The 26478-nt window shown below is 45.3% G+C and overlaps 1 protein-coding gene and 2 non-coding genes across 15 annotated transcripts in view; 2 read left to right on the plus strand and 1 right to left on the minus strand.

Moving 5' to 3' along the window:
• Positions 1-26478, plus strand: part of SLC11A2 (solute carrier family 11 member 2) — a 71871-nt gene that overhangs the window by 15629 nt on the left and 29764 nt on the right. For 5 of the 13 annotated variants that reach the window (XR_009211684.1, XR_009211683.1, XM_058433641.1 and 2 more), the window contains exon 2: positions 24904-24975. Coding sequence is in view for 10 of the 13 variants with exons in the window: in XM_058433641.1 (XP_058289624.1) it covers positions 24904-24975 (72 nt within the window). In the remaining 3 variants the exon portion in view is untranslated. The other 8 variants (XM_058433645.1, XM_058433644.1, XR_004246245.2 and 5 more) reach the window with 6 other exon arrangements.
• On the plus strand, positions 21962-22070 carry LOC116462217 (U6 spliceosomal RNA). The gene has a single exon (XR_004246304.1). It is a non-coding gene; the product is annotated as a U6 spliceosomal RNA (small nuclear RNA).
• Positions 24610-24671, minus strand: LOC116462161 (U7 small nuclear RNA). The gene has a single exon (XR_004246259.1). It is a non-coding gene; the product is annotated as a U7 small nuclear RNA (small nuclear RNA).

The raw sequence follows: 26478 nt of genomic DNA on the forward strand, positions 1-26478 counted from the left end.
TTCACGCCATTCTCCTGCCTCAGCCTCTCCGAGTAGCTGGGACTACAGGCGCCTGCCACCGCGCCCGGCTAATTTTTTGTATTTTTAGTAGAGACGGGGTTTCACCGTGGTCTCGATCTCCTGACCTCGTGATCCGCCCGCCTCGGCCTCCCAAAGTGCTGGGATTACAAGCGTGAGCCACCGCGCCCGGCCTAACATATTTCATATATATTCATTAAGAAATGTACATGGGCTGGATGCAGTGGCTCACACCTGTAATTCTAGCACTTTGGGAGGCCAGGGTGGGTGGATCACTTGAGGTAAGGAGTTCGAGACCACCCTGGGCAACATGGTGAAACCCCATCTCTACTAAAAATACAAAAGTTACCCAGGCGTGGTGGCATGCGCCTGTAATCCCAGCTACTCAGGGAGGCAGGAGAATTGCTTGAACCCAGGAGGCAGAGGTTGCAGTGAGCTGAGATCGCAGCACTGCCCTCCAGCCTGCGTGACAGAGTGAGACTCTGTCTCAAAAAAACAAAACGAAAAGTGGCAGGGCGCGGTGGCTCACCCCTGTAATACCAGCACTTTGGGAGGCTGAGGCGGGTGGATCACGAGGTCAGGAGTTCGAGATCAGCCTGGCCAACATGGTGAAACCCCATCTCTACTAAAATAAAAAATATACAAAAATTAGTCGGGTGTGGTGGCCCACACCTGTAATCCCAGCTACTCAAGAGGCTGAGGCAGGAGAATCACTTGAACCTAGGAGGCGGAGGTTGCAGTGAGCCAAGATCACGCCACTGCACTCCAGCCTGGGTGACAGAGCTAGACTCTGTCTCAAAAAATAAGATAAATAAATTTAAAAAAAAGCAAAAGTCACTGAGCGAGGTCTTTAACCATCTCTTCTGAAATAGTCCTGATCTCCCACCTATAGCTCTTGCTGCTCCATTTCCTGATTTTTAAATTTGTTTTTTAATAAAATTTAATGATCTGTACTTATTGATGTATACTCATTGACTGGTTGTTACCTGTCTGCCCCACAGAATATAGGTTTTCAGAGAACAGGAACTTTTTATGTCTTTATCATTGCTATATCCCACTGCCCAGAATCAGTGCCTGAAACATAGTAGATTCTCTACAAATAGTGCACTTGTTAAATGAATGAAACTAAATTAAATGAACGTATATGTTGTGTATCCTTACTGCATTGATTGGCATATGAGAAAATTAAACAGAAGAAACTAACAGCAAGATAAGTAGTGTCCTAGACTCAAGAAGTCTTTCCAGACTAATCCTATTCAGCATTAGAAGTACAGTCATAGGCCGGGCGGGGTGGCTCTCGCCTGCACTTTGGGAGGCCAAGGTGGGCGGATCACCTGAGGTCAGGAGTTCGAGACCAGCCTGGCCAACATGGCGAAACCCTGTCTCTACTAAAAAAATACAAAAATTAGGCCCAGCATGGTGGCTCACACCTGTCATCCCAGCACTTTGGGAGGCCAAGGCGGGTGGATCACGAGGTCAGAAGTTTGAGACCAGCCTGGCCAACATGGTGAAGCCCTGTCTCTCCTAAAAACACAAAAATTAGATGGGCGTGGTGGTGGGCACCTGTAATCCCAGCTTCTTGGGAAGCTGAGGCAGGAGAAGTACTTGAAACCGGAAGGCAGAGGTTGCAGTGAGCCGAGATCGTGCCACTGCACTCCAGCCTGGGTGAAAGAGTGAAACTCCATCTCAAAAAACAAAACAAAACAAAACAAAACAAAACACAAAAATTAGCCAGGCGTGATGGCGGTCACCTGTAATCCCAGCTACTTGGGAGGCTGAGGCAGGAAAATTGCTTGAATCTGGGAGGTGGAGGTTGCAGTGAGCCTAGGTCGTGCCACTGCACTCCAGCCTGGGTGATAGAACGAGACTCTGTCTCAAAAAAAAAAAAAAAAGTGCAATCATTCTGAATCTCTCACTCTACCCCTTGAGAAGACTCCCCCAACCAACCTCTTTTTTAGTTCAGGTGACTCAAGCAGGGCTGACCCCACCCCCTGCCTCCAAGGATCAGCTTGTGTCCCAGGCACCCCATGGCCACTGTTTTTGGTTTGGGATTGGCTCATGACCCAAGCTAGGTAGCAGGCAGAGCTTTCTGTGTTAGTCTGGAAAGACTTCTTGGAGTCTAGGCTAGGACACTACTCATCTTTTTTGTTTTGTTTTGTTTTTGTTTTTAGACAGGGTCTTGCTCTGTTGCCCAGGCTGGAGTGCAGTGGTGCAATCTCACTGCAACCTCTGCCTCCTGGGCCCATGTGTTCCTCCTGTCTCAGCCTCCCGAGTAAGTTTCCCTGGGACTTTTGCTGGAACTATAGGAAAAAGAACCAAGTCAGCCCAGTGCAGATGGTGGTCACTGTTCTATCATGCAGGGAAACCTGCCTGAGAACAAAACCACACTGATTCTAAAGCAGAGACTAGAGAGTGAGAAATAGAAAGAAAGAGACAGGGCCTGGTGCAGTGGCCCTAGCCTGTAATCCCAGAATTTTGGGATGTTGAGGCAGGAGGATCGCTTGAAACCAGAAGTGTGAGATCAGCCTGGGCAACAAAATGAGACCCTGTCCCTATTACAAAAAAAAAAAAAAAAAAAAAAGGAGGAGGAGGAGGAGGGGTGGGGGAGGACAGGTGGACAGTGACTTGGTGATATCTGGGTCCCCAGCTTCAGTCCTGCCTACAGTCAGCTGTGTTGTTGGGTTTCCCAGTTTATGTGAGCGATTCAGCTCCTTTTGAGCACAAGCAGTTTGAATTGGGTTTCTGTCGTTGACAATCACAAAACACAACAAAACAAAATCATACCTAATGCACATTTAGCTGTATAAGTTCTACTACATCGAATTTCACTTGTTTACTTAACATTATATACAGGTTTTTACCTAAGACTTATGAACATTTTTATAGTTTATAAAATAATCTTGTATTTACATATCACTTAATTTTAACACAATTATGTGAGGTAGGGCATATGTATTTTTTTATTTAGTAATTTTTTTTTTTTTTTTGAAACACAGTCTCACTCTGTTACCCAGGCTGGAGTGCAGAGATATAATCATAGCTCACTGCAACCTTGAATTCCTGGGCTCAAAGGATCCTCCTGCCTCAACTTCCCAAAGTGCTCGGATTATAGGTGTGAGCCACTGAGCCTGGCTAATTTTTTTTTTTTTTTTAAGAGATGGGGTCTCGGGCCGGGCGCGGTGGCTCACGCCTATAATCCCAGCACTTTGGGAGGCCAAGGAGGGTGGATCACAAGATCAGGAGTTTGAGACCAGCCTGGCCAATATGGTGAAATCCCATCTCTACTAAACATGCAAAAATTAGCCAGGCATGGTGGTGCAAGACTACAGTCCCAGCTACTCGAGAGGTTGAGGCAAGAGAATCGCTTGAACCCGGGAGGCGGAGGTTGCAGTAAGCCGAGATCACGCCACTGCGCCCTGGTCTGGGCAACAGAGTGAGACTCTGTCTTTAAAAAAAAAAAAAAAAAGAGATGAGGTCTCACCCTGTCACCCAGGCTGGAGTGAAGTACGCAATCATAGCACACTGGAGCCTTGAACTCCTGGGCTCAAGGGATCCTCCTGCCTCAGCCTCCAGAGTAGCTGGGACTACAGGAGCAGGCTACCATGCCTGGCTGAATTTTTTTTTTTTTTTTTTTTTTGCGATGGAGTCTCGCTGTGTCACCCAGGCTGGAGCGTAGTGGTGTGATCTTGGCTCACTGCAACCTCCACTTCCTGGGTTCAAGCGATTTTCCTCCCTCAGCCTCCTAAGTAGCTGGGATTACAGTCTTGCACCACCATGCCTTGCTAAGTTTTATTTTTATTTATTTATTTTTTGAGAGAGGGTTTCACTCCCATTGCCCAGGCTGGAGTGCAGTGGTGTGATCTCAGCTCATTGCAACCTCTGCCTCCCGGGCTCAAGTGATTATCCTGCCTCAGCCTCCCCAGTAGCTGGGACTATAGGCATGTGCCACTGCTCCCAGCTAATTTTCATATTTTTTTTAGAGATGAGGTCTTGCCATGTTGCCCACTTGGTCTCGAACTCCTGAGCTCAAGTGATCGGCCCACCTCAGCCTCCCAAAGTGCTGGAATTACAGGTGTGAGCCACCGCGCCTGGCCTAATTTTTTATTTTTTGTAAAGATAGGATCTCATTATGTTGCCCTGGCTGGTTTTGAACTCCTGGGCTCAAGTGATCCTTCTGCCTTGGCCTCCCAAAGTGCTGAGATTATAGGTGAGAGTCACCATGATAAGGCAAGAAATATATTTTACAGTAACCCCGCACACACATACACACACACGCACACACTCTTAAAGTTGCACAAAACAATACCTACCTTAGTGCCTGTGACATTCTCTCATATTTTCTATTCTATTTTTTCAAAATTCTGGCTGGGTGCAGTGGCTCACGCCTGTCATCCCAGAACTTTGGGAGGCTGAGGCAGGCAGATCACAAGGTCAGGAGTTCGAGACCAGCCTGACCAACATGGTGAAACCCCTGACTCTACTAATAATACAAAAATTAGCTGGGTATGGTGGCAGATGCCTGTAATCCCAGCTACTTGGGAGGCTGAGGCAGGAGAATTGCTTGAACCTGGGAGGCGGAGGTTGCAGTGAGCCAAGATTGCGCCACTGCATTTTAGCCTGGGTGACAGAGCAAGACTCTATCTCAGAAAAAAAAAAAAAAATTCTGTTTTATTTCAGCACTTTGGAAGGCCAAGGCAGGTGGATCCCTTGAGTCCTGAAGTTTGAAACCAGCCTGGGCAATATAGGGAGACCCTGTTTTCTTGCTGTGTCCAACTACCTAGAACAACCATTGAGTCAGGAGAAAGAATTATGGATCTCCTGCCCAGGGACCCAGATGAAAGGTCTCTTTGCTTCAGGGCTCTCTTAAAAAAAAAAAAAGAAAAGAAAAGAAAAAATATTCTGGTTGCAATCTACAGTTTTTGTTTTGTTTTGTTTTGTTTTCTGGAATGAAGTGGTGCCATCTCAGCTCACTGCAACCTCTGCCTCCCGGGTTCAGGCGATTCTCCTGCCTGAGCCTCCCAAGTAGCTGGGACTACAGCCGCCTACCACCACACCCAGCTAACTTTTGTATTTTTAGTAGAAACAGAGTTTCACCATGTTGGCCAGGCTGGCCCCAAACTCCTGAGCTCAAGTGATCTTCCCGCCTTGGCCTCCCAAAGTGCTGGGATTACAGGCATGAACCACTGTGCCTGGCCACAATCCACAGGTTTTTGTTGTTGTTGTTGTTTTAAATTTTTTTTTTTTAGAGACAGGGTCTTGCTCTGTTGCCCAAGTTGGAGTGCATTAGCATGATCACAGTTCACTGCAGTCTTGAACTCCTGGAGTTTTCTGTTCTTCTGTGACTACCCTGTGTTATTCTTGTCTCAATTTTTGAATGGAAGAGAATTGTTTAAGGTGTACAAGATGGAGGCAATATGGTGTGGTGGTTGAGTCTTGGCTCGTGGGTCTAACAGATTTGTGTTCAAAGCCTGGCTTTGCCACTAACTAGCTGTGTCCTTAGGCAAATTATACTCCAAGTCTCAGATTCCTAATTTGCAAAATGAGAATAATAATAAATTATAGTTCCTGCCCCATTAGTTTATTATGAGGATTTTTTTTGGTAGAGACATGGTTTCGCTATGTTGCCCAGGCTGTTCTCAAACTCCTGGCCTGAAGTGATCTGCCTGCCTCGGCCTCCCAAAGTGCTGGGATTGCAGGCGTGAATTTTTGTGCCAGCCTACTATGAGGATTAATGCTTGTGAAGTGTTAAATATAGCGTTTGGTACACAATAAAAATTCAATTAATGTTGTCAGTTACTCTTAAGTATAAATTGGGGACCAGAAAGGCAAAAATGGAGTGTGTTTTTTCAGATGGACAGAGAGGAGCCAGGACACAGCTCAGCTTGCTCATGCTCAGAGAGTTAAGCTGCTGACCCGGAAGGCAGGGGGCACACAACTGTGTGTGGGAGCCGGACTAAGCAGCCGAGATAGGGCAGACAGTGTGAGAAAGCTGTTGATGAGAGCTGCTGCTGAATAAAATCATCTTTCATCTGTCTACAGCTCCCCAAGTGTTCTTTCTGCTCATCCACCCACTACCTCCGGACCTCAATATGACCTTTGGCGTAGTCTAAACCTGACACTCATAACAGTTATAAATTTCTTTGTCCCTTCTCCACTCCCACTTTTTTGAGACAGGGTCTTGCCCTGTTGCAGAGGCTGGAGTGCTCTGGTGTGATCACGACACACTGCAACCTTGACCTCCTGGGCTCAAATGATCCTCCCACCTCAGCCTCCTAAGAAGCTGGGATGTTCCACAGGCACGTTCCACTACACCCAGCTAATTTTTAAATTTTTTGTAGAGAGGGGGTCTCCCTATGTTGCCCAGGGTAAGAATTCCTAAACTCAAATAGGCCTTTTCCTTCCAAGACTTTAGTTCTTGGGTGATTTTACAGGTGCTTCTATTTTCCCTTCAAGTGGAACAAATTGGCCCCCAGCCCAATCTGCAGAGACAGCTTTGCCTTGGGGAAGTTACCTGATGTAGAACAAGGACAGGAGACAGGTCAAGTTGTAGTTATTTGACTTTCGTGATTAAGAGAGCCCTGAAGCAAAGAGATCTTTCATCTGGGTCCCTGGGCAGGAGATCCATAATTCTTTCTCCTGACTCAATGGTTGTTCTAGGTAGGAACCAGAGCCACTTGCTGGAAGCCTGCCTTGACTTATTTGAATCGATTACTGCTTTTCTTTCTTTTCCATTCTAAGCTATTATGTTTTTATGGTACTAAGCAGATTTTCTTGAAAACTGCCTGCTACCTGAAAGCAGCAGCTGTTTTCTTCTCTCCTGTATTTTATGCCACCCCAATGCTTCTCCTATGCAGCTTTGTCATCTAAGTTATTTCCCTGAGGCAAAATTTCCCCATTCTTTCAGCTCCCCTCCTCCCAGATCGAGAAATTCTAGGCTTGCCCTGGACTTCTCTCTTGTAGTCTCTGGGTTTTTTTCCTTTCCATCAGGCACCAAGTCCAGAGTTTGCGTGGCTCTGATGTCTGCTCGTGGATCACTGATTGACCAGGCTGAAGCCAGCGGGTCCTTTAGATCCCGAGGGATAATAGAGCAGGCAGCATTTCCACCCACGCTCTGAGACTCCTCATAATTGCATCAGTGCTGCACGTACCTATATGGAAAATACAAGTGCACTGTCAGGCTTGGGGTTAATGGTTTCACCTCACATCTCAGAGGAGCAGAGTCCTAGTGCACCTGTGGAGCCTGAACCAGCTGCACTCCAAGAGGAGCAGAGAAGGGAAGCAATTTCTTACTCCACCCCTTTCAACCACTGGCACTCACAGGCTTGCCCCCTGCTCTTGCTCCTGCCAAATGGTATAGAGATGAAATCTTAGGATAAAAGTTTTTGAACTCAATAAATTGTTAATTAATATCTAGGAGTGGCAGATATATAATGCTTCTCTTTTCACGACAGGTCAAAGATGAAATCTGATTAGGCTTTGGAGGGCGTGGTTTGCCTCTTGAAATTCCTTGCCCGTCTTTAGAAAGCTGTGTTGCTTAGAGCACCCAAAAGTGCCCTTTATCTAACTGAGGGAGGCGCACTTGTCTTCATATATAGAGGCAGGAGCTGGCATTGGGAAAGTCAAACTAGTTCTGCACCATGAGGAAGAAGCAGCTTAAGACGGAGGCAGCTCCACACTGTGAGCTAAGTAAGTAGCCCAGGGAAGCTGCCCAGCTGAGCAGACCTGAAAGGGTGACAAGTACAGCTCTAGCAATTTTATTTTCTAGTTATAATAGAAATTCCCAAAGGAAAGGTTCTGGTCTGGAGGAACTTCATCAAACCTTTCTGAAACTCCACAGATGTACTGTAGCAAGAATCTCAGAACTAATTTGTGCATTTTCTTTTTTCTCTAGGAGAAATTCTGTATGAAAACCAACCTGCTCCAGGAAGTCAAGCTCCCCCACCTTTTTTTTGGTCCCCGAGTTTGTTTTTACTTTGCACTTTATTTGGATTTTTCTCTTTGCAGTTCACACTCCTTTCTTCATTTCTCGGTCTCTCTTACTAATGAAATTTTCTCCTAGCTGTTTTTACGTGAATAAAGAAGCTCGATTACCTTTAATGCTGTAAGCAGTGCGAGGGGTTGGGGAGTGAGGGTGGCGGGAGGATCTAATGTTTTTGGTGGCTGTAAACGACATTGTAGAAAATTACGGTAATTTGTTAGGCCATTTATTCCCTCTTCACCAGTCTGGCAGTCTCATCTTCAGAGCAAAAAGATACAGTATGAGGCTGAAACTGGCGATACAGTGGGATTGCTTTTGGGTAGGTAGGATAAAGTCTGGGGAGAATCGAGGCAGCTGGGCGAGAAGGAGGAAAACAATTCACTACGGAGGCTTGGGAGGACACCTGAGGCGGTCGAACTGGCTGCACTAGCTGATGTTTCGCGGTTCCTCCCAGGTATGGGATGCTCTTGGTGGGGCAGCAGATACTATGATGTGGCTCTGGGGGCGCGAGGAAATGTACCTGCCAGGTGGCTATCCTTTTTTTTAAGACAGGGTTTTGCTCTGTCACCCAGGCTGGAGTGCAGTGGCACGATCTTGTCTCACCGCAGCCTCCACCTCCCAGGCCCAAGTGATCCTCCCACCTCAGCCCCCGAGTAGTTGGGACCACAGGCGGGCGCCGTGATGCCTGGCTAATTTTTTTTTTCTTTTTTTGAGACGGAGTTTTCGCTCTCGTTTCCAAGGCTGGAGTGCAATGGCGCGATCTTGGCTCACCGCACCTCCGCCTCCCGGGTTCAAGCGATTCTCCTGCCTCAGCCTCCCGAGTAGCTGGGATTACAGGCATGCGCCACCACGCCCGGATAATTTTGTATTTTTAGTAGAGACGGGGTTTCTCCATGTTGGTCAGGCTGGTCTCAAACTCCCGACCTCAGGTGATCCGCCCGCCTGGGCCTTCCAAAGTGCTGGGAGTACAGGCGTGAGCCACCGCGCCCGGCCTTTGCCTGGCTAATTTTAAAATTTTTTGTAGCGACCGGGTCTATGTTGCCCAGACTGGTCTCGAACTCCTGGACTCAAGTGATCCTCCCGCGTCGGTCTCTCAAAGTGCTGGGCATTACAAGTGTGAGCCTCCGCGCCTGGCCTGGCTACCCTTTACAGGATAGAGCTATACCTCGTAGCTTGATTGTCAGTACCTAACGTGGCGCCACGGCGAACTAGGGCAGCAATCTTATCTGTCCCCAGACTGCTAGCGGACGGGAGCTCCCCAGTCCAGGGGCTGTGTGGGTCTGGCCAGCGCAAGCAGCAACTATGCAGCATGCAGCTCCCGCCGGGAACCCCAGGGGCCGCCGCATGCAGACTCCGCGTGGGCGGAGCCTCGGTCCTTCGTCGGCGGGCCACGCATCCCGGCCGCTGCGGGGACTCCAGCCAATAGGGATGTGCGGCTGCCGTCCTGTCGGCCAATCGCGGGGAGGGGAGGGCGTTGGCCAGCTTGGCGCTGGCTCCCGGAATATGGAGCCGTCGGCGCGGGGGCGGCGTGTCAGGTGGTTGCGGAGCTGGTAAGGTGAGGGGAAGGCAAGGTCAGGGGTCACGGTATTCCGCTCGCTGGCAGGGAGGGGCGCGGGGCGGCTCGAGGGCCTGTGTCGGGGGTCCGGCTCTGGGGCTAGGATGCGACACCGGCTCGCTGTGCGGGGGCTGTGAGGGGAGGTGTGGGCAGGGAGGGCCTCAGGCCCAGAGTCCAGGACTGATGGAGTCGCGCCATTCAGATAAAGACCCAAAGATGGGGGCAGGGAGGGAACGCCGGAGGTCGCGGGGGTCTCGCCCCTTCCCCGCCGCGGCCTAGGACGCATGGCCCAACTCCCAGCTGCACCGCAGGGCGCGCCGGGCCCGTGGTTGGGGTGCGCTGACCTGCTTCGACGCCGCGAAAGAGGCCGACGGGCACAGGGCAAGGTCTCTCGTGGCCTCCTTGTGGGCGCCGCCTGGGGCCGGGCTGCTCTCCGGGGCCTCCCGCCGCCCTGCTTCAACAAAAGACTAATTATAGCCTAACCGACTTCCAGGGAGCGCCTTCTGTGTGAATAGCCTGCACAGGCGGCTCAGTAGTTGTGCGTAGATTGGTTTTAAGGCTGTTAGTGCAGCTCTCAGGGACCCTCTGGATTCCAGGCTCCAATGAGCAGGGTTTTTCTGCAGGGGGATATTGCACATAGGTAAGTGGGCTGGATGGCTCTCCCAGCTGTTCGTTTCATGTCTCCACTTTTAAAGCTACCGCTTAAATGTGACATCTCTTGGAAAAGCAAAAATTATATGGAAGGAGAGTTTGCAAGGGGAGGTAGGCTTCTAAAAACTTGCTGGCCTCAATTTTAGTGACTGTTGGTGAAAACTGGAGAAGCTATGTTTACGTTGACTTCTGGAACCCGAAGTCCCACCAGGTCGCATAATTTCTTGGCTTTGTAAATCTTTGAGCAAGTTGTTTGCCTCTTTGTTCTTTTGTTCCACGTACTTAAAATGGGGATTGATAATATCAATCTTACAGGGTTGTTGGTATGAAATTAGTTAATAAACAACAAAGTACTTAGAACTCTTGATGTGGAGTTTTTGTTGTTGTTACCTTCTTTCCCCTTAACACTTCTAAAGAATTCTAACCTTATTACTTATTCTTTGCTCAGAGTCTCATGACCTGTCACCAGTGAACCCTCCGGCCTATACTTTCCATTGACATCATTAACTTTGATCTGAGGGTATAGTGTAGTTATATGTGACTAGAGGATTTCTGCTGCGTGTTTGTTTTATTAAATACGGTTGGAAACTATCATTATACTAGGTCATTTATTGTGATACCTGTGTTGGGTAAATGAAACCTGAAGCCGTCGGCTGTTTATTTTTTCATTGGACAGTATTTCATTGACAGTCTTGCTTGGCCCACGCAGTTTATTTTGGAGCCAGTACTAAAAAGGCCATGATTGCAGCATACTTGGTTTCTCATGTTTCCGGAATGGCAGTGGGACTCGGGAGGGGAATTTCTGGGTAGCCTGGCAGCACTTCTTCTTAAGGAATGGGGAAGCTTCTTATGAATCTAATCTTAGTCTAATGTTAGGAAATCAGCAGTGGTCCCTTGGATTACTCTACAAAGCTAGTAGGCAGCTTTGGTTCAGTTATGACTCAGTGAAGGTTAGAGAACTATATCTACAAAGGAGGATCCCTTTTCTTTTCTTTTCTTTTCTTTTCTTTTCTTTTCTTTCTTTTCTTTCTTTCTTTTCTTTCCTTTCTTTTCTGTCTTTCTTTTTTTGATTCGGAGTTTCGCTGTTGTTGTCCAGGCCGGAATGCAATGGCTCAATCTTGGCTCACTGCAACCTCTGCCTCCCGGGTTCAAGCGATTCTCCTGCCTCAGCCTCTTGATGCCCGGCTAATTTTTTTTGTATTTTTAGTAGTGACGGGGTTTCACCATGTTGGCCAGGCTGGTCTGGAACTCCTGACCTCAAGTGATCCACCTGCATCAGCCTTCCAAAGTGCTGGGATGGCGTGAGCCACCGCGCCCTGCCGGATCTTCCTTGTTTGACTTTCAGTGCTAAGAATTTGGGTGAGTGTTGTTGAGTCAAAGACATGTTTATTCTCTGCCTCCTCACCATGCACCTACCTACGAATGTCTGCGGACAGATTTCTGCCCTTCCTGTGGCCTTAGAAAGCCCTCTCATAGTCTCGTGATGCTATCTGGGATACTCCAGTGGAAGACTGCTTTGTCTTCTAATTCTTCCCTTCAAGGAAGCTGCTATTTGTACACATAGCATTATTAGAAACTAGTCAGAAAATGAGAAACTTTAAGTTTATGAAAAAAACTGCTTACTTCAGCTGCATGCTGGCCAAATTTAGTTGAAGTGCAGATGGTGTAAGTTTAGTTGTTTAGTTTTGGAATAAGAGAGTTCAAGACTCCCCCTGGCCCAAGACAAGGTCTGGCTCTGTAACCCAGGTTGGAGTGCAGCGGTATGATCACAGCTCACTGCAGGGTTGACCTCCCAGGCTCAAGTGATCCTCCTGCCGTAGCCTCCCTAGTAGCTGGGAGTACAAGTGCATGCCGCCACCCCTAATTTTTTAAAATTTTTTTGTGGAGATGGAGTCTCACTAGGTTACCCAGGCTGTCTTGAGCCCCCGGGGGCCAGCCACCGTGCCCAACGAGTTTAATACTTTAGGATTTAAAGTTGGAAGTTGGCCTGGTGAGAGTAAAGGACAATGTCTTTGAAATCTGTTTTTGCCTAAGAGGCATGGGAATGACACCTTTAAAGAACTGAGTGTATTTGAGGCAGAAAGGGAAGTCTGCTGCCCTAGTATTGTCATTATTATCGTCTCTCTGAGGCTCTGTAGTTTGAGTAAAACATTCTGGGAAAAAAGGTAGGGGTATTTGAATGAGCAGAATACGGTGAATTAGAAGATGCAGACCATGTCTCACTTACTGGCTGCCATTTATTCTTTATTTTTATTTTTTTTGAGACAGAGTCTCGCTGTCTTGCCCAGGCTGGAGTGCAGTGGTTCAGTCTTGGTTCACTGCAACCTCCACATTCCAGGCTGAAGCGATCCTCCCACTAGAGCCTCCTGAGGTGCTGGGACTACAGGCTTGTGCCACCATGCTCAGCTAGTTTTTAATTTTTTTGTAGAGTTGAGTTCTCACTATATTGCCCAGGCTGGTCTTGAACTCCTAGGTTCCAGCAGTCCTCCTGCCTTGGCCTCCCAAAGTGCTGGGATTACAGGCATTAGCCACTGTGCCCAGCCTTGCCATTTATTCTTTTTATAATTTAACAAACATTTATGGAGCAATTTACATTAATTGGCCCCTTGAGACACAAAGAAGAGCCTTCCAGGCATCATCAGGAATATTCTAGATACAATAAAATGACGTGTATATAATAAAGTATATTTTAATGAAATCATAATGGAATATAAAACAATTGGCCAGGAATGACCAAAATATATTTATTGCCTAACTTCTCTTCCACTTTTAATTTCAGGTTAAAGTAATTTATATTTTTTGGCATAAGAAACAAATTAGGGTTTTTAGTCTTGTTTTGGTGCTTATTGCCGATAAGTCATTTTGTATCAGGTTTGTGTTTGTTTTGGTCTCATGTCTACTAAGCTGATAGCTGTTAAAACTCCTAGGAAATGAAAGAAGAAAGCTATAAGTTAATTATTAAAACTTTACCAGGTTTCAAAGAGCAGAAGGAGGCTTGTTAAAGGCTGGAGAATCTTGCAGTATATGTTGTCTTAATTTTTCTTTGCTTTTAGGAAAAGAAACTTGAAGGACAATATTTACTTAAAGTTGTTAAGGTCAATCTACATCATTTGGGAGCCAATATCCATCATTAGGAAAAATGGGTTGAATGTAATCTAATGAAAATTCTTCATATTTGCCAGAGAAAAGCTACTTAAATGTGAGGGCAAAACATATTTTCTGAGGCAAGAAGTAGGTATAGGCTGGTTTAATAGGGGATTTTTTTTTTTTTTTTTTTTTTTTGGAAAAAAGTTAATTTTTTTTTTTTTTAATGGAAACTGGGTTTCTTGCTATGTTGCCCAGGCTGGTCTCAAGCTTTTGGGCTCACGCAATCTTCCCGCCTCAGCCTCCCAATGTGCTAAGGGATTAATTACAGATGTGAGCCACCATGGCCAGTCTAATAGGGAATTTTCTTATTCCAATAGAAAGGGATCTTTGAAATTGTTCACAGAGCTTGGCATTGTGTTCCATGATAGAGGTGTCAGATCAGGAGGCCAGGTTTGTCCCCCAAAAGGAAACACACTGCTGTAAACTTCTGGTTAGGAGGAAGTTCAGAGGAAGCTCACACTGAGAGTTGAGAAGAACAAAGACGAAGCTATAGTCACTGGAAGTAAGACTTTAGTGACCCTGACTTGCGAGCATTCAGGGAGATTTGGAAGCTGGTTAAGCCTCAAGAGCGCTGATGGGAGAAGGTGAAGAGTTGTATTTAATGGGTACCAGCCCCTTCTAATTCTGATGTCTCTGGTTGATGTGTGATATTTTTGTTTAAAAGATAAGTACTCCTTGACAGCTGGCCACATTTCTCCCAACTGTTATCGTTTTTGACACCCAGGCAGCTGGTTTCATTATCAGCTGTACTCTTCCTCCCTACATCGTCCTCCCACCTCCTCTTCTTGCTTCCTAACATTTTCTCCACTTTCTCTTTTTCTTTTTTCTTTATCTTAAGATGGTCTCAACGTCAGGTTTTTCATTCAACTACAAAACAGACTTAAAAGTCCAGTTCAGGTGAGAAACAGCGAACTTGGTGTTGAGTTGAAGTTGTGGTTGTCTTTTTTTTTTTGAGACAGGGTCTCACTGTGTCACCCAGACTGGAGAGCAGTGGTGTGATCTCAGCTCACAGCAACCTCTGCCTCCCAGGCTCAAGCGATTCTCCTGCCTCAGCCTCCCAAGTAGCTGGGATTACAGGCGTGTGCCACTACCGCCTGGCTAATTATTGTATTTTTAGTAGAGATGGGGTTTCGCCATGTTGGCAAGGCTAGTCTTGAACTCCTGACATCAAATGATCCACCTGCCTCAGCCTCCCAAAGTGCTGGCATTATGGGCATGAGCCACCGCACCCGGCCCAAAATTGTGGTTTTGTAAGTTAAATAGGATGTCTCCAATTTTGAGATTATTGTTAGGGCATGCAAAGTATGGTTTGGTATCTGTAGGGGATTGGTTCCAGGACCTCACTCACATGCATACCAAAATCCTGGGATGACGCTTAAGTCCCTATAAAATGGCGTAGTATTTGCATTTAACCTATGCACGTCGTCCCATATACTTAAAATCACCTCTAGATTAGTTATATCAATTATAATCCCCCTCTTTTTCTTTTAGACAGGGTCTCGCTTTGTCATCCAGGCTGGAGTGTAGTGGTGCAATCATGGTTTGCTGCAGCTTTGACTTCCTGTTCTCAAGGGATCCTCCCACCTTAGCCTTCTGAGTAGTTGGGACTACAGGTGTGTGGCCATCACACATGGCTAATTCTTAAATTTTTTGTAGAGACAGTGTCTCACTATGTCACCCAGGCTGCTCTCAAATTTCTGGGCTGACTCAGCCTCCCAAAGTGCTGGGATTACAGGTGTGAGCAACTGCGCTAGGTCTGTAATACTTAATACGATGTAATTGCTATGTAAATAATTGTTCTGTATTGTTTAGGGAATAATACCAAGAAAAAAATGGTGTGTATGTTCAGTACAGGCACAAGCAACCGTTTTTTTCCCCCAAATCTTTTTGATCTGCAGTTGTTTGAAACCACAAATGTGGAACCCAGGGTTACAGAGGCCTGACTGTATCTCAGTGGCCATTATGCCAGAGAGAGAGAGAGAGACTGGTTCATGTTAAGCGCATTGTATAATAGCAGCACTGTTTGTACTTTATAAACTGAGTGTGTTTGTGTGGCTTTTGGTTAAAGACATTCTAATATTACCCACTTGAGTAGAGGGGATTAGAGTTTTGAGACCTTTTTCTAAAACGAATACTTACCACAGGGGCTTTTCACTGTTTACCATGAAGTACACATAATCAGTCTTCAACCTGACTTTTTTTTTCTATGTATCATTTTATATCAAATTCATTTTAATAAGAGAAAAACAGGATAAACTTACTCCAATGTAAAAAATAATACCTCACTTGAGCCCAGGAGTTTGAGACCAGCCTGGGTAACATAGCAAGACCCCACCTTTACAAAAAAATAAAAAGCTAGCTGTGGTGGTACATGCCTGTAGTCTCAGCTACTTGGGAACTTGGGAGGCTGAGGTGGGAGGATCACTTGAGCCTGGGATTGTGCAACTGCATTCTAGTCTGGGAGGCTAGAAATATGTAAATAATTGTTCCGTAAGACCCTGTCTCAAAAAATAAAATAAAAAACAATACCAGACTTTACACCTTCAAGAACAATTTGGAAATTCACATGTCTATTCTAAGCTCTTTCTTTCCCCACACCTCGAACGGGAGCAGATTGAGTTTTAGAACTAATTGGGCTGGGCACGGTAGCTCATACCTGTAATACCAGCACTTTGGAAGGCTGAGGTGGATGGATCCTTTGACCCCAGGAGTTCAAGACCAGCCTGGGCAACATGGTAAAACCATGTCTCCACAACAAATACAAAAATTGGCAAGGCGTGGCACACGCCTCTAGTCCCAGCTGCTAGGGAGGCTGAGGCGGGAGGATCACTTGAGCCCAGGAGGTTGAAGCTACAGTGAGCTGAGACCACGCCACTGCACTCCAGCCTGGGTGACAGAGCAAGACCCTATCTCAAAAAAAAAAAAAAAAAACCTAATTGGATGGATATTTTTGATAGACTCAGAAAATGCTGCTTCTTCATGACCTAGAATAGAAAAATAGAGGAAGAGTAATAATCTCTTATTTAAAAAAAGTGATTAATAACCTTCCTCATTAAAATACATAGGCTTCAGAAAATAATTAGCTCTGTTTGAGCTGCTAGAATATTTCAAAAAGTTTTGCTGACTGTCAGTCATCCAAATGGCAGGAGCCCACCTTCATGAAGAGCGCCTGGTACAACAAGGTGTTGTGTTAATAATACAGTAATGGTTTAGTAGAACTGTCAAGTACTTTGGCCTTGAAGTAGACCATTAGGGAAAAGAGAATTTTAGAAGAATCTAGAAACCTTTAGGACAAATAGAATTTAAAAAAAAAATCAGAATTCTTTGTTATTCTCTAATAAACACTTGAGGTGTCGCTAAGCCTTGATCTGTGCACCTAGCAGTTTCTCTTTTGTCACTAGCATGTCTCTGGCACTGAACAGTGCCTGAGGAAGAATGAACTGAACAGTGTCAAGAGGAAGAGGTGGCTTTGCCATGTAGCTTGAACACATTCTTGCTAGCATTTATTTCATCAATTACTTCCATGTAGACACCTTTCTGGCTGCTTCTATGAATGTTTTTTCCTATTTAATGTTGTCTTTGATTTTATTGAGATGAGGAAGGTGACACAAAAAAGGAGGAAAGAATTAAGGGACTGTATTTAAAAACATTCCTCTCTAAACCTTACAATTGATTTTAGGGAGACCTTTTCAGCTGTAAGACTAGTGAAATGGTTTTGAGTACCTTTATTCTCTATAGGGGAATTTTATATGAAAACGAATGATTTCAAACCCAAACTATCTATTTATTTATTTATGTATGGCAGACAGGGTCTTGCTCTGTAGCCTAGGCTGGGGTGCCCTGATCATGGGTCACTGCAGCCACAACCTCCCAGGCTCAAGCAGTCTGCCCACCTCAGTCTCCCAAGTAGCACGCACTACCATACCCAGCTGATTTTTGTATTTTTTTTTTGTAGGGATGGGGTTTTGTTCTGTTGCCCAGGCCGACATCGAACTCTGCTCGCCTTGGCCTTCCAAAATGCTAGGATTACAGGCTTGAGCCACCGCACTCGGCCCAAACTTTTGTTTTAACCATAGATTAAAAAAAAAAAATGTTGAAGTTGTATATATTAATACTCAGTATTTCAAACTTTCTTAGGGGCAGTTTTTTGTTTTTTTGTTTTTTTTTGAGATGGAGTCTTGCTCTGTTGCCTAGGCTGGAGTGCAGTGGCATGATCTCGGCTCACTACAACCTCCACTTCCCAGGTTCAAGTGTTTCTCCTGCCTCAGCCTCCCAGTAGCTAGGATTACAGGCACCCACCACCACGCCCGGCTAATTTTTGTATTTTTAGTAGAGACGGGGTTTCGTCATGTTAGCCAGGCTGGTCTCGAGCTCCTGACCTCAAGTGATCCACCCACCTCGGCTTCCCAAAGTGCTGGAATTACAGGTGTGAACCACCCCACCCAGCCAGGGGCAGTTTTTAAAACAGGTTTGGGCTATCCAAATTGTTCTTCCAGAGTTCTTACAAATGCTAAGAGAATATACAGAATTACTGTTAATTAGGTATTATAATTTACTATAGCTAGTATGTGTTTTGGGGGATAACTTAATTTTCATATAATTTCAAACTTGCAGAAAACTTGTTAAGAGTAGTACCAGGGAATGGATGATTTCAAGAAAATGTGGTAAGAGTAATGACAGTGGTAAGCAGTGGGTGCCTTGAGGGAACACGGAGGAGCCACTTAAGCCAAATTAGGGACTCAGGAATGCTTTCCTGAGAGGGGGTTTTTAATATTTTGCATTTAGGTGGCACTAAGACAAACTAGTAGTAAGTTAGGCTGAAGGCAATAAATACCTGCCAACTAGACAGCTGTAGACTTCTGATTATCTATTGCAGAAGCTTTATCAGAGAGTTCAACTGAACATCCCTAAAATGTTTGTTGAGAAGCTGAGTGAATCTATATGACCTTGACATTTTTTATAAGGCAAATAATACATGTATCTGGTAAAACTTCTTTTTCTGTGCGACAGGTATACAGTGTATATTCAGCGAGAGGTATTCCTTTCACATGACCTCATTTGGGCTCCCCTACTCCTTCCTTCTCTCAGGGATGGCCTTTATTACCAGTTTTTGGTGTGTCCTTTGGAGATTGTATGTGTACATGTGTGTGTTTTCTCTTTTTTCTTTTTGCTACATACATGATAGCATGCTGCTCAAGAAATTGGTTTTTTGACTTGACAACATGTAATAGTTTAGAGATTGTTTCCTATCAATACATGATAGATGGTCTTATTTATGGTGGTTGCATGGTATTCTGTCCAATGAATGTGCACAGTTTATTCAGCCAGTCCCCTACTAATATCAAGGTTGTTTACAGTCTTTTCATACTACAAACAATGCTGTGGGAAATATCCTTGTACATATTCCCTTGATGAGTACTTTTTGCTTTTTTTTTTAAAGAATACATTTTTAGGAGTAAAATTGCTAGATCAAAGAATATGTAGACTTTTGAAATTTTAGACAGAAAATAAAATTTTGTTAGCATTTTTATCTTGTAAAACAGTCTTACAACATTTTTTTTTTTTTTGAGACAGGGTCTTGCTTTGTCACCCAGGCTGAAATGCAGTGGCCTGATCAACACTCACTGCAGCCTTGACCTCCCAGACTCAGGTGATCCTCCCACCTTAGCCTCCCGGGACTACAGACACCCACCACCACACCCAACTAATTTTTTTTTTTTTTTTTTTTGAGACGGAGTCTCGCTCTGTCGCCCAGGCTGGAGTGCGGTGGCGCGATCTCGGCTCACTGCAAGCTCCGCCTCCTGGGTTCACGCCATTCTCCTGCCTCAGCCTCTCCGAGTAGCTGGGACTACAGGTGCCCGCCACCACGCCCGGCTAATTTTTTTTTGTATTTTTAGTAGAGACGGGGTTTCACCGTGGTCTCGATCTCCTGACCTTGTGATCCGCCCGCCTCGGCCTCCCAAAGTGCTGGGATTACAAGCGTGAGCCACCGCGCCCGGCCTTTTGTTTTTTTATGAGACAGAGTTTTGCTCTTATCACCCAGGCTGGAGTGCAGTGACACGATCTCGACTTACTGCAACCTCTGCCTCCCAGGTTCAAGCGATTCTCCTGTCTCAGCCTCCCCAGTAGCTGGGATTACAGGTGTTCACTACCACACCCAGCTAATTTTTTTTTTTTTTGTGACGGAGTCTCGCCCTGCCACCCAGGTTGGAGTGCAATGGTGCGATCTCAACCCACTGCAACCTCTGCCTCCCAGATTCCAGTGAATCTCTTGCCTCAGCCTCCTGAGTAGCTGGGATTACGGGCATGCGCCACTATGCCGGCTAATTTTTTGTATCTTTAGTAGAGATGGGGTTTCACCATGTTAGCCAGGCTGGTCTCGAGCTCTCGACCTCATGATCCACCCGCCTCAGCCTCCCAAAGTGCTGGGGTTACAGGCGTGAGCCACTGCACCTAGCTTTAATTTTTGTATTAGTAGAGATGGGGTTTCACCATATTGGCCAGGCTGGTCTCGAACTCCTGACCTCAGGTAATCCACCTGCCTCAGCCTCTGAAAGTGCTGGGATTACAGGTGTGAGCCACCATGTCCGGCCTCCACCTAGCTAATTTTTGTATATTTTGTAGAGATGGGGCTTCACTATGTTGCCCAGGCTGGTCTTGAACTCCTGAGCTTAAGCAATCTGCCTGCCTTGGCCTTCCAAAGTGTTAGGATTACAGGCATGAGCCACTACAGCCAGCCAGTCTTACAACTTTTGTTAGAGAATGGGATAAAATAGGCTGGGCATGGTGGCTCACGCCTGTAATCCCAGCACTTTGGGAGGCTGAGGCGGGCAGATCACGAGGTCAGGAGATCGAGATCATCCTGGCCAACACAGTGAAACCCCATCTTTACTAAAAATACAAAAATTAGCCAGATGTGGTGGCATTTGCCTGTAATTCCAGCTACTAGGGAGGCTGAGGCAGGATAATTGGATAAAATACTCATATTACATTTAACCATAAGTGCCATTTTTTTTTCTGTCAATTGCTATTCGATAGGAAGAAATTTAATGGGTTTAAGAGAAGGTGACACTTTATGGTTAGGGGTGAGCTAGAGTATCAAAGCAGTATTAATCGTAATTGTGATGGTTGCCTATCAAAGTATTGCTGGGTTGATTCTAGTTGCTTGTGTCCTAACTCTGGATCTTTTCCTTAATGTGCCGAAGTAACTGAAACAACCTGGTGCTACAGCCCTGGAGAGCAAAACTGTCTTAATATTGACTTACTGCTTCCATATGGGTCATACATTTTCGTGGAGACTTAAATGCTATGCATAACTGGCCTGGCCCTTTCTATTCCCTCCCTATTTTTTTAAAAATTATTTAATTATTTATTTTTTATGAGATGGAGCCTTGCTCTGTTGCCCAGGCTGGAGTGCAATGGCGCAATCTCGGCTCACTGCAGCCTCCACCTCCCAGGTTTAAGCGATTCTCCCGCCTCAGCCTCCTGAGTAGCTGGGATTACAGGCATGCACCACTATGCCTGGCTAATTTTGTATTTTTAGTAGAGGCGGGGTTTCTCCATGTTGGTCAGGCTGGTCTTGAACTCCTGACCTCAGGTGATCTGCCTGCCTCAGCCTCCCAAAGTGCTGGGATTACAGGCGTGAGCCACTGCGCCCGGCCCCTCCCTAGTTTTATTAATTTTTTTTTTTTTAATGAGACGGAGTCTTGCTCTGTTGCCCAGGCTGGAGTGCAGTGGTGTAATATTGGCTTACTGCAACCTCTGCCTCCTGGGTTCAAGCAATTCTCCTGCCTCAGCTTTCCGAGTAGCTGGGATTACAGGCATGCACCACCACGCTGGCTGACTTTTGTATTTTTAGTAGAGATGGGGTTTCACCGTGTTGGCCAGGCTGGTCTCGAACTCCTGACCTCAGGTGATCTGCCTGCCTCAGCCTCCCGAAGTGATGAGATTACAGGCGTGAACCACCGTGCCTGACCTCTTTTATTTTATTTTATTTTTTTTGAGGTGGAGTTTTACTCTGTCACCCAGGCTGGAGTGCAGTGGCACGATCTCGGCTCACTGCAACCTCCACCTCCTGGGTTCAAACGATTCTCCTGCTTCTGCCACCCTAATAGTTGGAATTACAGGTACCTGCCACCACGCCCGGCTAATGTTTGTATTTTTAGTAGAGACGGGGTTTCACCCATGTTGGCCAGGCTGGTCTTGAATTTCTGACCTCAGGTGATCCGCCCACTTCATCCTCCCAAAGTGGTGGGATTAGAGACGTGAGCCACTGCGTCTGGCCCCAAGTTTTATTCTGTAGGCACTGTAATGAAACATGTAGTTTGTTGACTAAAAGCTCTGTTGAAAAGGCTGGAGACTGGAATCTTGAATTTGTTTTCTTTCTTGAAATAATTCATTCTTGAGATTTCAGATAGGAGACGAAACTTTTTGTATTTAAACAGCTCTGTATGTACTTGGTATAGGAATGAACTTAGAATACCACTAATAATTATTTAAAATTTTATCATGAAATATTTCTGTCTCAAAATATTTGCAGACTACAATCTTGGGAAGATCACACTATTACCTTAATTGTTTGCTTTTAAAATATAACTTAAAAGCCTATTTTGGTGCTTGCTTCGGCAGCACGTATACTAAATTGGAACAAATCAAGAGAAGATTAGCATGGCCTCTCTGCACAAAGATGACATGCAAATCTGTGAAATGTTCCATATTAAAAGAAAAATTTTTGGCCAGGGGCAGTGGCTCATGCGTATAATCCCAGCACTTTGGGAGGCCGTGGATCACCTGAGGTCAGGAGTTTGAGACCAGCCTGGCCAACATGGCAAAACGCCATCTTTACTAAAAATAGAAAAATTAGCTGGGTGTGGTGGCACGTGCCTGTAATCCCAGCTACTTGGGAGGCTGAGTTAGGAGAATCGCTTGAACCTGGGAGGCAGAGGTTGTAGCGAGCCGAGATCGTGCCATTGCACTCCAGCCTAGGTGACAAGAGTGAAACTCTGTCTCAAAAAAAAAAAAAAAAAAAAAAAAAGGCAATTTAATTCATTCACCTCATTTTGATCAGGGCCACAATTGGAAACTGGAGTTATTATACTTGTAATATTCTGAGAACTGATTGACGCATAAGGAAGGACTGTTTGCCTCATACCAAATAGCCCAAGACTAATTGATGTATTTGAGTTTTTTTGATTCCTCAGTGTGCCAAGTTCCTCTTTTCCTGGAAGAGCTATGCATAGTTCCAGATCTGATTTGTGGTTTCCAATTTATTGTGGGTTAAGACAATCTGATAACATTAGTTTGTTAGACTTGTATGTAAAACAAAAGTAAAAAGGCTTTGCCGGGAACGAAGGGGTTGTGCTGTGATTGGAATCCAAGTGAGTACTGCTACTCTGAGTGGTCAAATATTTAAATCCCATTTAGGTGAGGTGCTATTGTAATTGACTGAAAGAGGGGTTGAATTTAGTCAGTATTATTGGGGGCTGTTGGCTGATGTTTAGTCATCTGGTGGCTTAAAACCTGACAGGAGAGCCATGGCTAGTTGTCCGTTGTAATATAATACTTGGCATTGGTGACTCTAGAGAGGAAGGATTATGTTTTCCAAATTAGCAGGTGGTGGTATATATGCCCCAGAAAACAGATGAAACCTAAAAAGAAAAGAAAAGCTCCTTTCTGTCTGAATTCTGTAATTCTATAAGTACAGAATATGTTGGTAGATAGAAAGATTACCCAAAACCCGAAACAGCAAGTAGAAGATTGTTCACGTAGGAACAACATATAAGGGACAAGGGTGGAAAAAAGACTAGATTTAAGCAGTAAAAGATCATTAAGTGAGGCTTCATCACTTCTTCAGTAGGACAGTTATTATTGGGATTCAAAGAGGGGCTTATCAATAAATATTATGTTGTCCTTCCCCTTCTAAATTTGAAATCAACTGAGAAGTAGATAAGAAGAAGATGGAAACATTTTTTTTTTTTTTTAAATAGCCTTATTGGTGAGGCTCAATAGAGAATATGCCATAGATCTGTGCCCAAGTGAGCTTGCTAAAATCCTCCCTCCAATTAAACTTAACAGGATGATGGACATCTGGAACTTCCACCCCACCCCTGACTCCACCCACCCCACTGCAGGTTGCTTAGTACAGGACCTGTAGACAAAGGCTGGCATCCCACTCACTATGCTTAATCCTGCTGGTGCTTCAGCTCTCTTGGAGAGCTTGGGAGGGGCTGGGCCACGGGTGACTAGTTTCTTATAGTTGTCAGAGGGTTGAGGAATGAGGTCTAGAACATTATGGCTGTAGACTTTACTTCTTAGGAAGATTTGAGGCTGCCAAATAGTGGCCCTCCACTACCAGTATGTTTGTATGGTGCTTTTTCCCACCCTTTCTAGAAGATTGAACCATGAGCTTAAATTACATATTTTAGACCAAAGAGAATTACAGATCTCTGTCCTTAAAAACTCATAAAATAGGCTGGGTGTGGTGGCTCATGCCTGTAATCCCAGCACTTTGGGAAGCTGAGGTGGGCGGATCATGAGGTCAGGACTTTGAGACCAGCCTGGCCAACATGGCGAAACCCTGTCTCTACTAAAAATAACAAAAATTAGCCGGGCATGGTGGCACATGCCTGTAATCTCAGCTACTCTGGAGGCTGAGGCAGGGGAATCGCTTGAACCCGGGAGGCGGAGGTTGCAGCGAGCTGAGATTGTGCCACTGCACTCCAGCCTGGAGAACAGAGACTGTCTCAAAAAAGAAAAAAAAAAAAAAACTCATAAAATAGGGGGAGATGTGTCTGCCTTCAGACACTTGGGATAATTTGGAGGCAAAGGCAGAGAATGGCTACTTGCCTAGCAGCCTCTGTGTAGATGCTTTACTAAAAAAAGTATTTGCCTGGCCGGGTGCGGTGGCTCATGCCTATAATCCCAGCACTATGGGAGGCCGAGGCTGGCGGATCATGAGGTCAGCAGATCGAGACCATCCTGGCTAACACAGTGAAACCCTGTCTCTACTAAAAATACAAAAAATTAGCTGGGCGTGGTGGCGGGCACCTGTATTCCCAGCTACTCGGGAGGCTGAGGCAGGAGAATCACTTGAACCCAGGAGGCAGAGGTTGCAGTGAGCTGAGATTGCACCACTGCACTCCAGCCTGGGCGACAGAGCAAGACTCCGACTAAAAGACTCAAAAAAAAAAAAAAAAATGGTATTTGCCGTCTCACTAAAATACCTCCTGTTCAATTCGTCCACCACCCTCTGCCATCCGTGAAGGGTTTCACAGCAAAAACCAGAAAGCCTGCTAGACACATTCTAAAAGAACTGTAACACTTCAGTTTGGTTTTGAAGTCTTGCCAGCAAAATCTTGACTAAGACTTTTCTTTTTTTGTTAAATATCTGTCAGTCATGTTCTGAAAACTGTAATTATTTTCAAGGTTACCTAATTCAGTAGAAGAATTACTCTTTTCATAGTAAGGATTCAGTCATTCAGAGTAACAAACTGCTGGTTCTGAACTTGTTCGTTTGTTCTTGCTAATTCTTCTCCCTCACTTTTCTCCTTTCCAGAATCATATTCTAAGAACTCAGCCACTCAGGTATCCACCATGGTGTTGGGTCCTGAACAGAAGATGTCAGATGGTAATTTACCGCTTTGTGTTATTGTCTAATTTTATTTGTAATTAGGTTTATGTTGGTAACAGAAATTTATCATATTTTTCCTTTTGTCATCGTCTATCATCATCTAGTCTAACAACTCCATTCAAAAGCCACCGTCTGGTGACTTAGGCTGTAAATGAAAATGGATTTTTTTTTTTTTTTTTTTTTTTGAGGTGGAGTCTCGCTCTGTCTCCCAGGCTGGAGTGCAGTGGCACAATCTCGGCTCACTGCAACCTCTGCCTCCTGGGTTCAAGTGATTCTCCTGCTTCAGCCTCCCGAGTAGCTGGGACTAAAGGCACATGCCATGATGCCCGGCTAGTTTTTGTATTTTTAGTAGAGACAGCGTTTCGCCATGTTGGCCAGGCTGTTCTCAAATGCCTGACCTCAAGTGATCCGCCCATCTCAGCCTCCCAAAGTGTTGGGATTACAAGTATGAGCTACCGCGCCCATCCTGAAAACAGAATGGTTTTTTGTTTGTTTGTTTGTTTTGAGGCGGAGTTTTGCTCTAGTTGCCCAGGCTAGTGTTCAGTGGCATGGTCTCGGCTCACTGCAACCTCCGCCTCCCAGTTTCAAGGGATTCTTCTGCCTCAGCATCACGAGCACCTGGGATTACAGGCATCTGCCGCCACGCCCGGCTAATGTTTTTGTATTTTTAGTAGAGATGGGGTTTTGCTATGTTGGTCAGGCTGATCTTGAACTCCTGACCTCAGGCAATCCGCCCGTCTCGGCCTCCCAAAGTGCTGGGATTAGAGGCGTGAGCCACCGTTCCCGGCCCTGAAAACAGATTTTTAACCAGTGACCTGCTTCATATCTTTTTTACAATTCTGAGTTGAGCCAAGGTTAGCTGAAATTTGATTTCTGGCAGTAATGCTTGCAAGGGCAATGTTATTCCCAGACCCAGGATAAAAACCTCTGGAGTGTTTTGGCTGTTCGTGATGCTTCCTGATGTTTCAGATGTGTATGGAGCAGTAAAATACAGGGCGAGTACCTCACGCTCTGTATTTGATTGGAGCTTCTTGAGTGCTTTGACTATTCCTTCCTAAATCTGAGCTTCTTCTTTGGAATTTCTGTTCCTTTTCTATAAATTTCTTCATTAATTCAAAGCTGCTTAATTAAGATGATATGAGTCAGCTCCCTATGGAAGGAAAGCTCTTATTTGTTTAAATTAGAGGTTGTAAGGATTTATTGGAAACACAGAGATTAGAGCTTTGTGATTCAAAATAGCCATTTGATGGCTGAAGCAAACTAGGCTCTGTGTATTTCTGGCAGGTTATCCCTTTTCTCCAAGACCTTCTGCTTCCCAGTATTTAAGATTGACTGCAAAATGCAGAACTCAGGGAAACGGTGATATCAGTCTGAGATGAGCCCTGCCATCATGAGGGTGCCAGTACCCCGTGAGCAGCGGCATGTTACCACAAGCCTTAGTCAGAGTACAAAGGGTTCCTGCTTGGTGGTTTTGCTGCAGCTTCAGAGTTTAGCCTGAAC

This window comes from Hylobates moloch, unplaced genomic scaffold (genome assembly GCF_009828535.3).
Source record: "Hylobates moloch isolate HMO894 unplaced genomic scaffold, HMol_V3 SCAFFOLD_22, whole genome shotgun sequence".
Taxonomy (NCBI): domain Eukaryota; kingdom Metazoa; phylum Chordata; class Mammalia; order Primates; family Hylobatidae; genus Hylobates; species Hylobates moloch.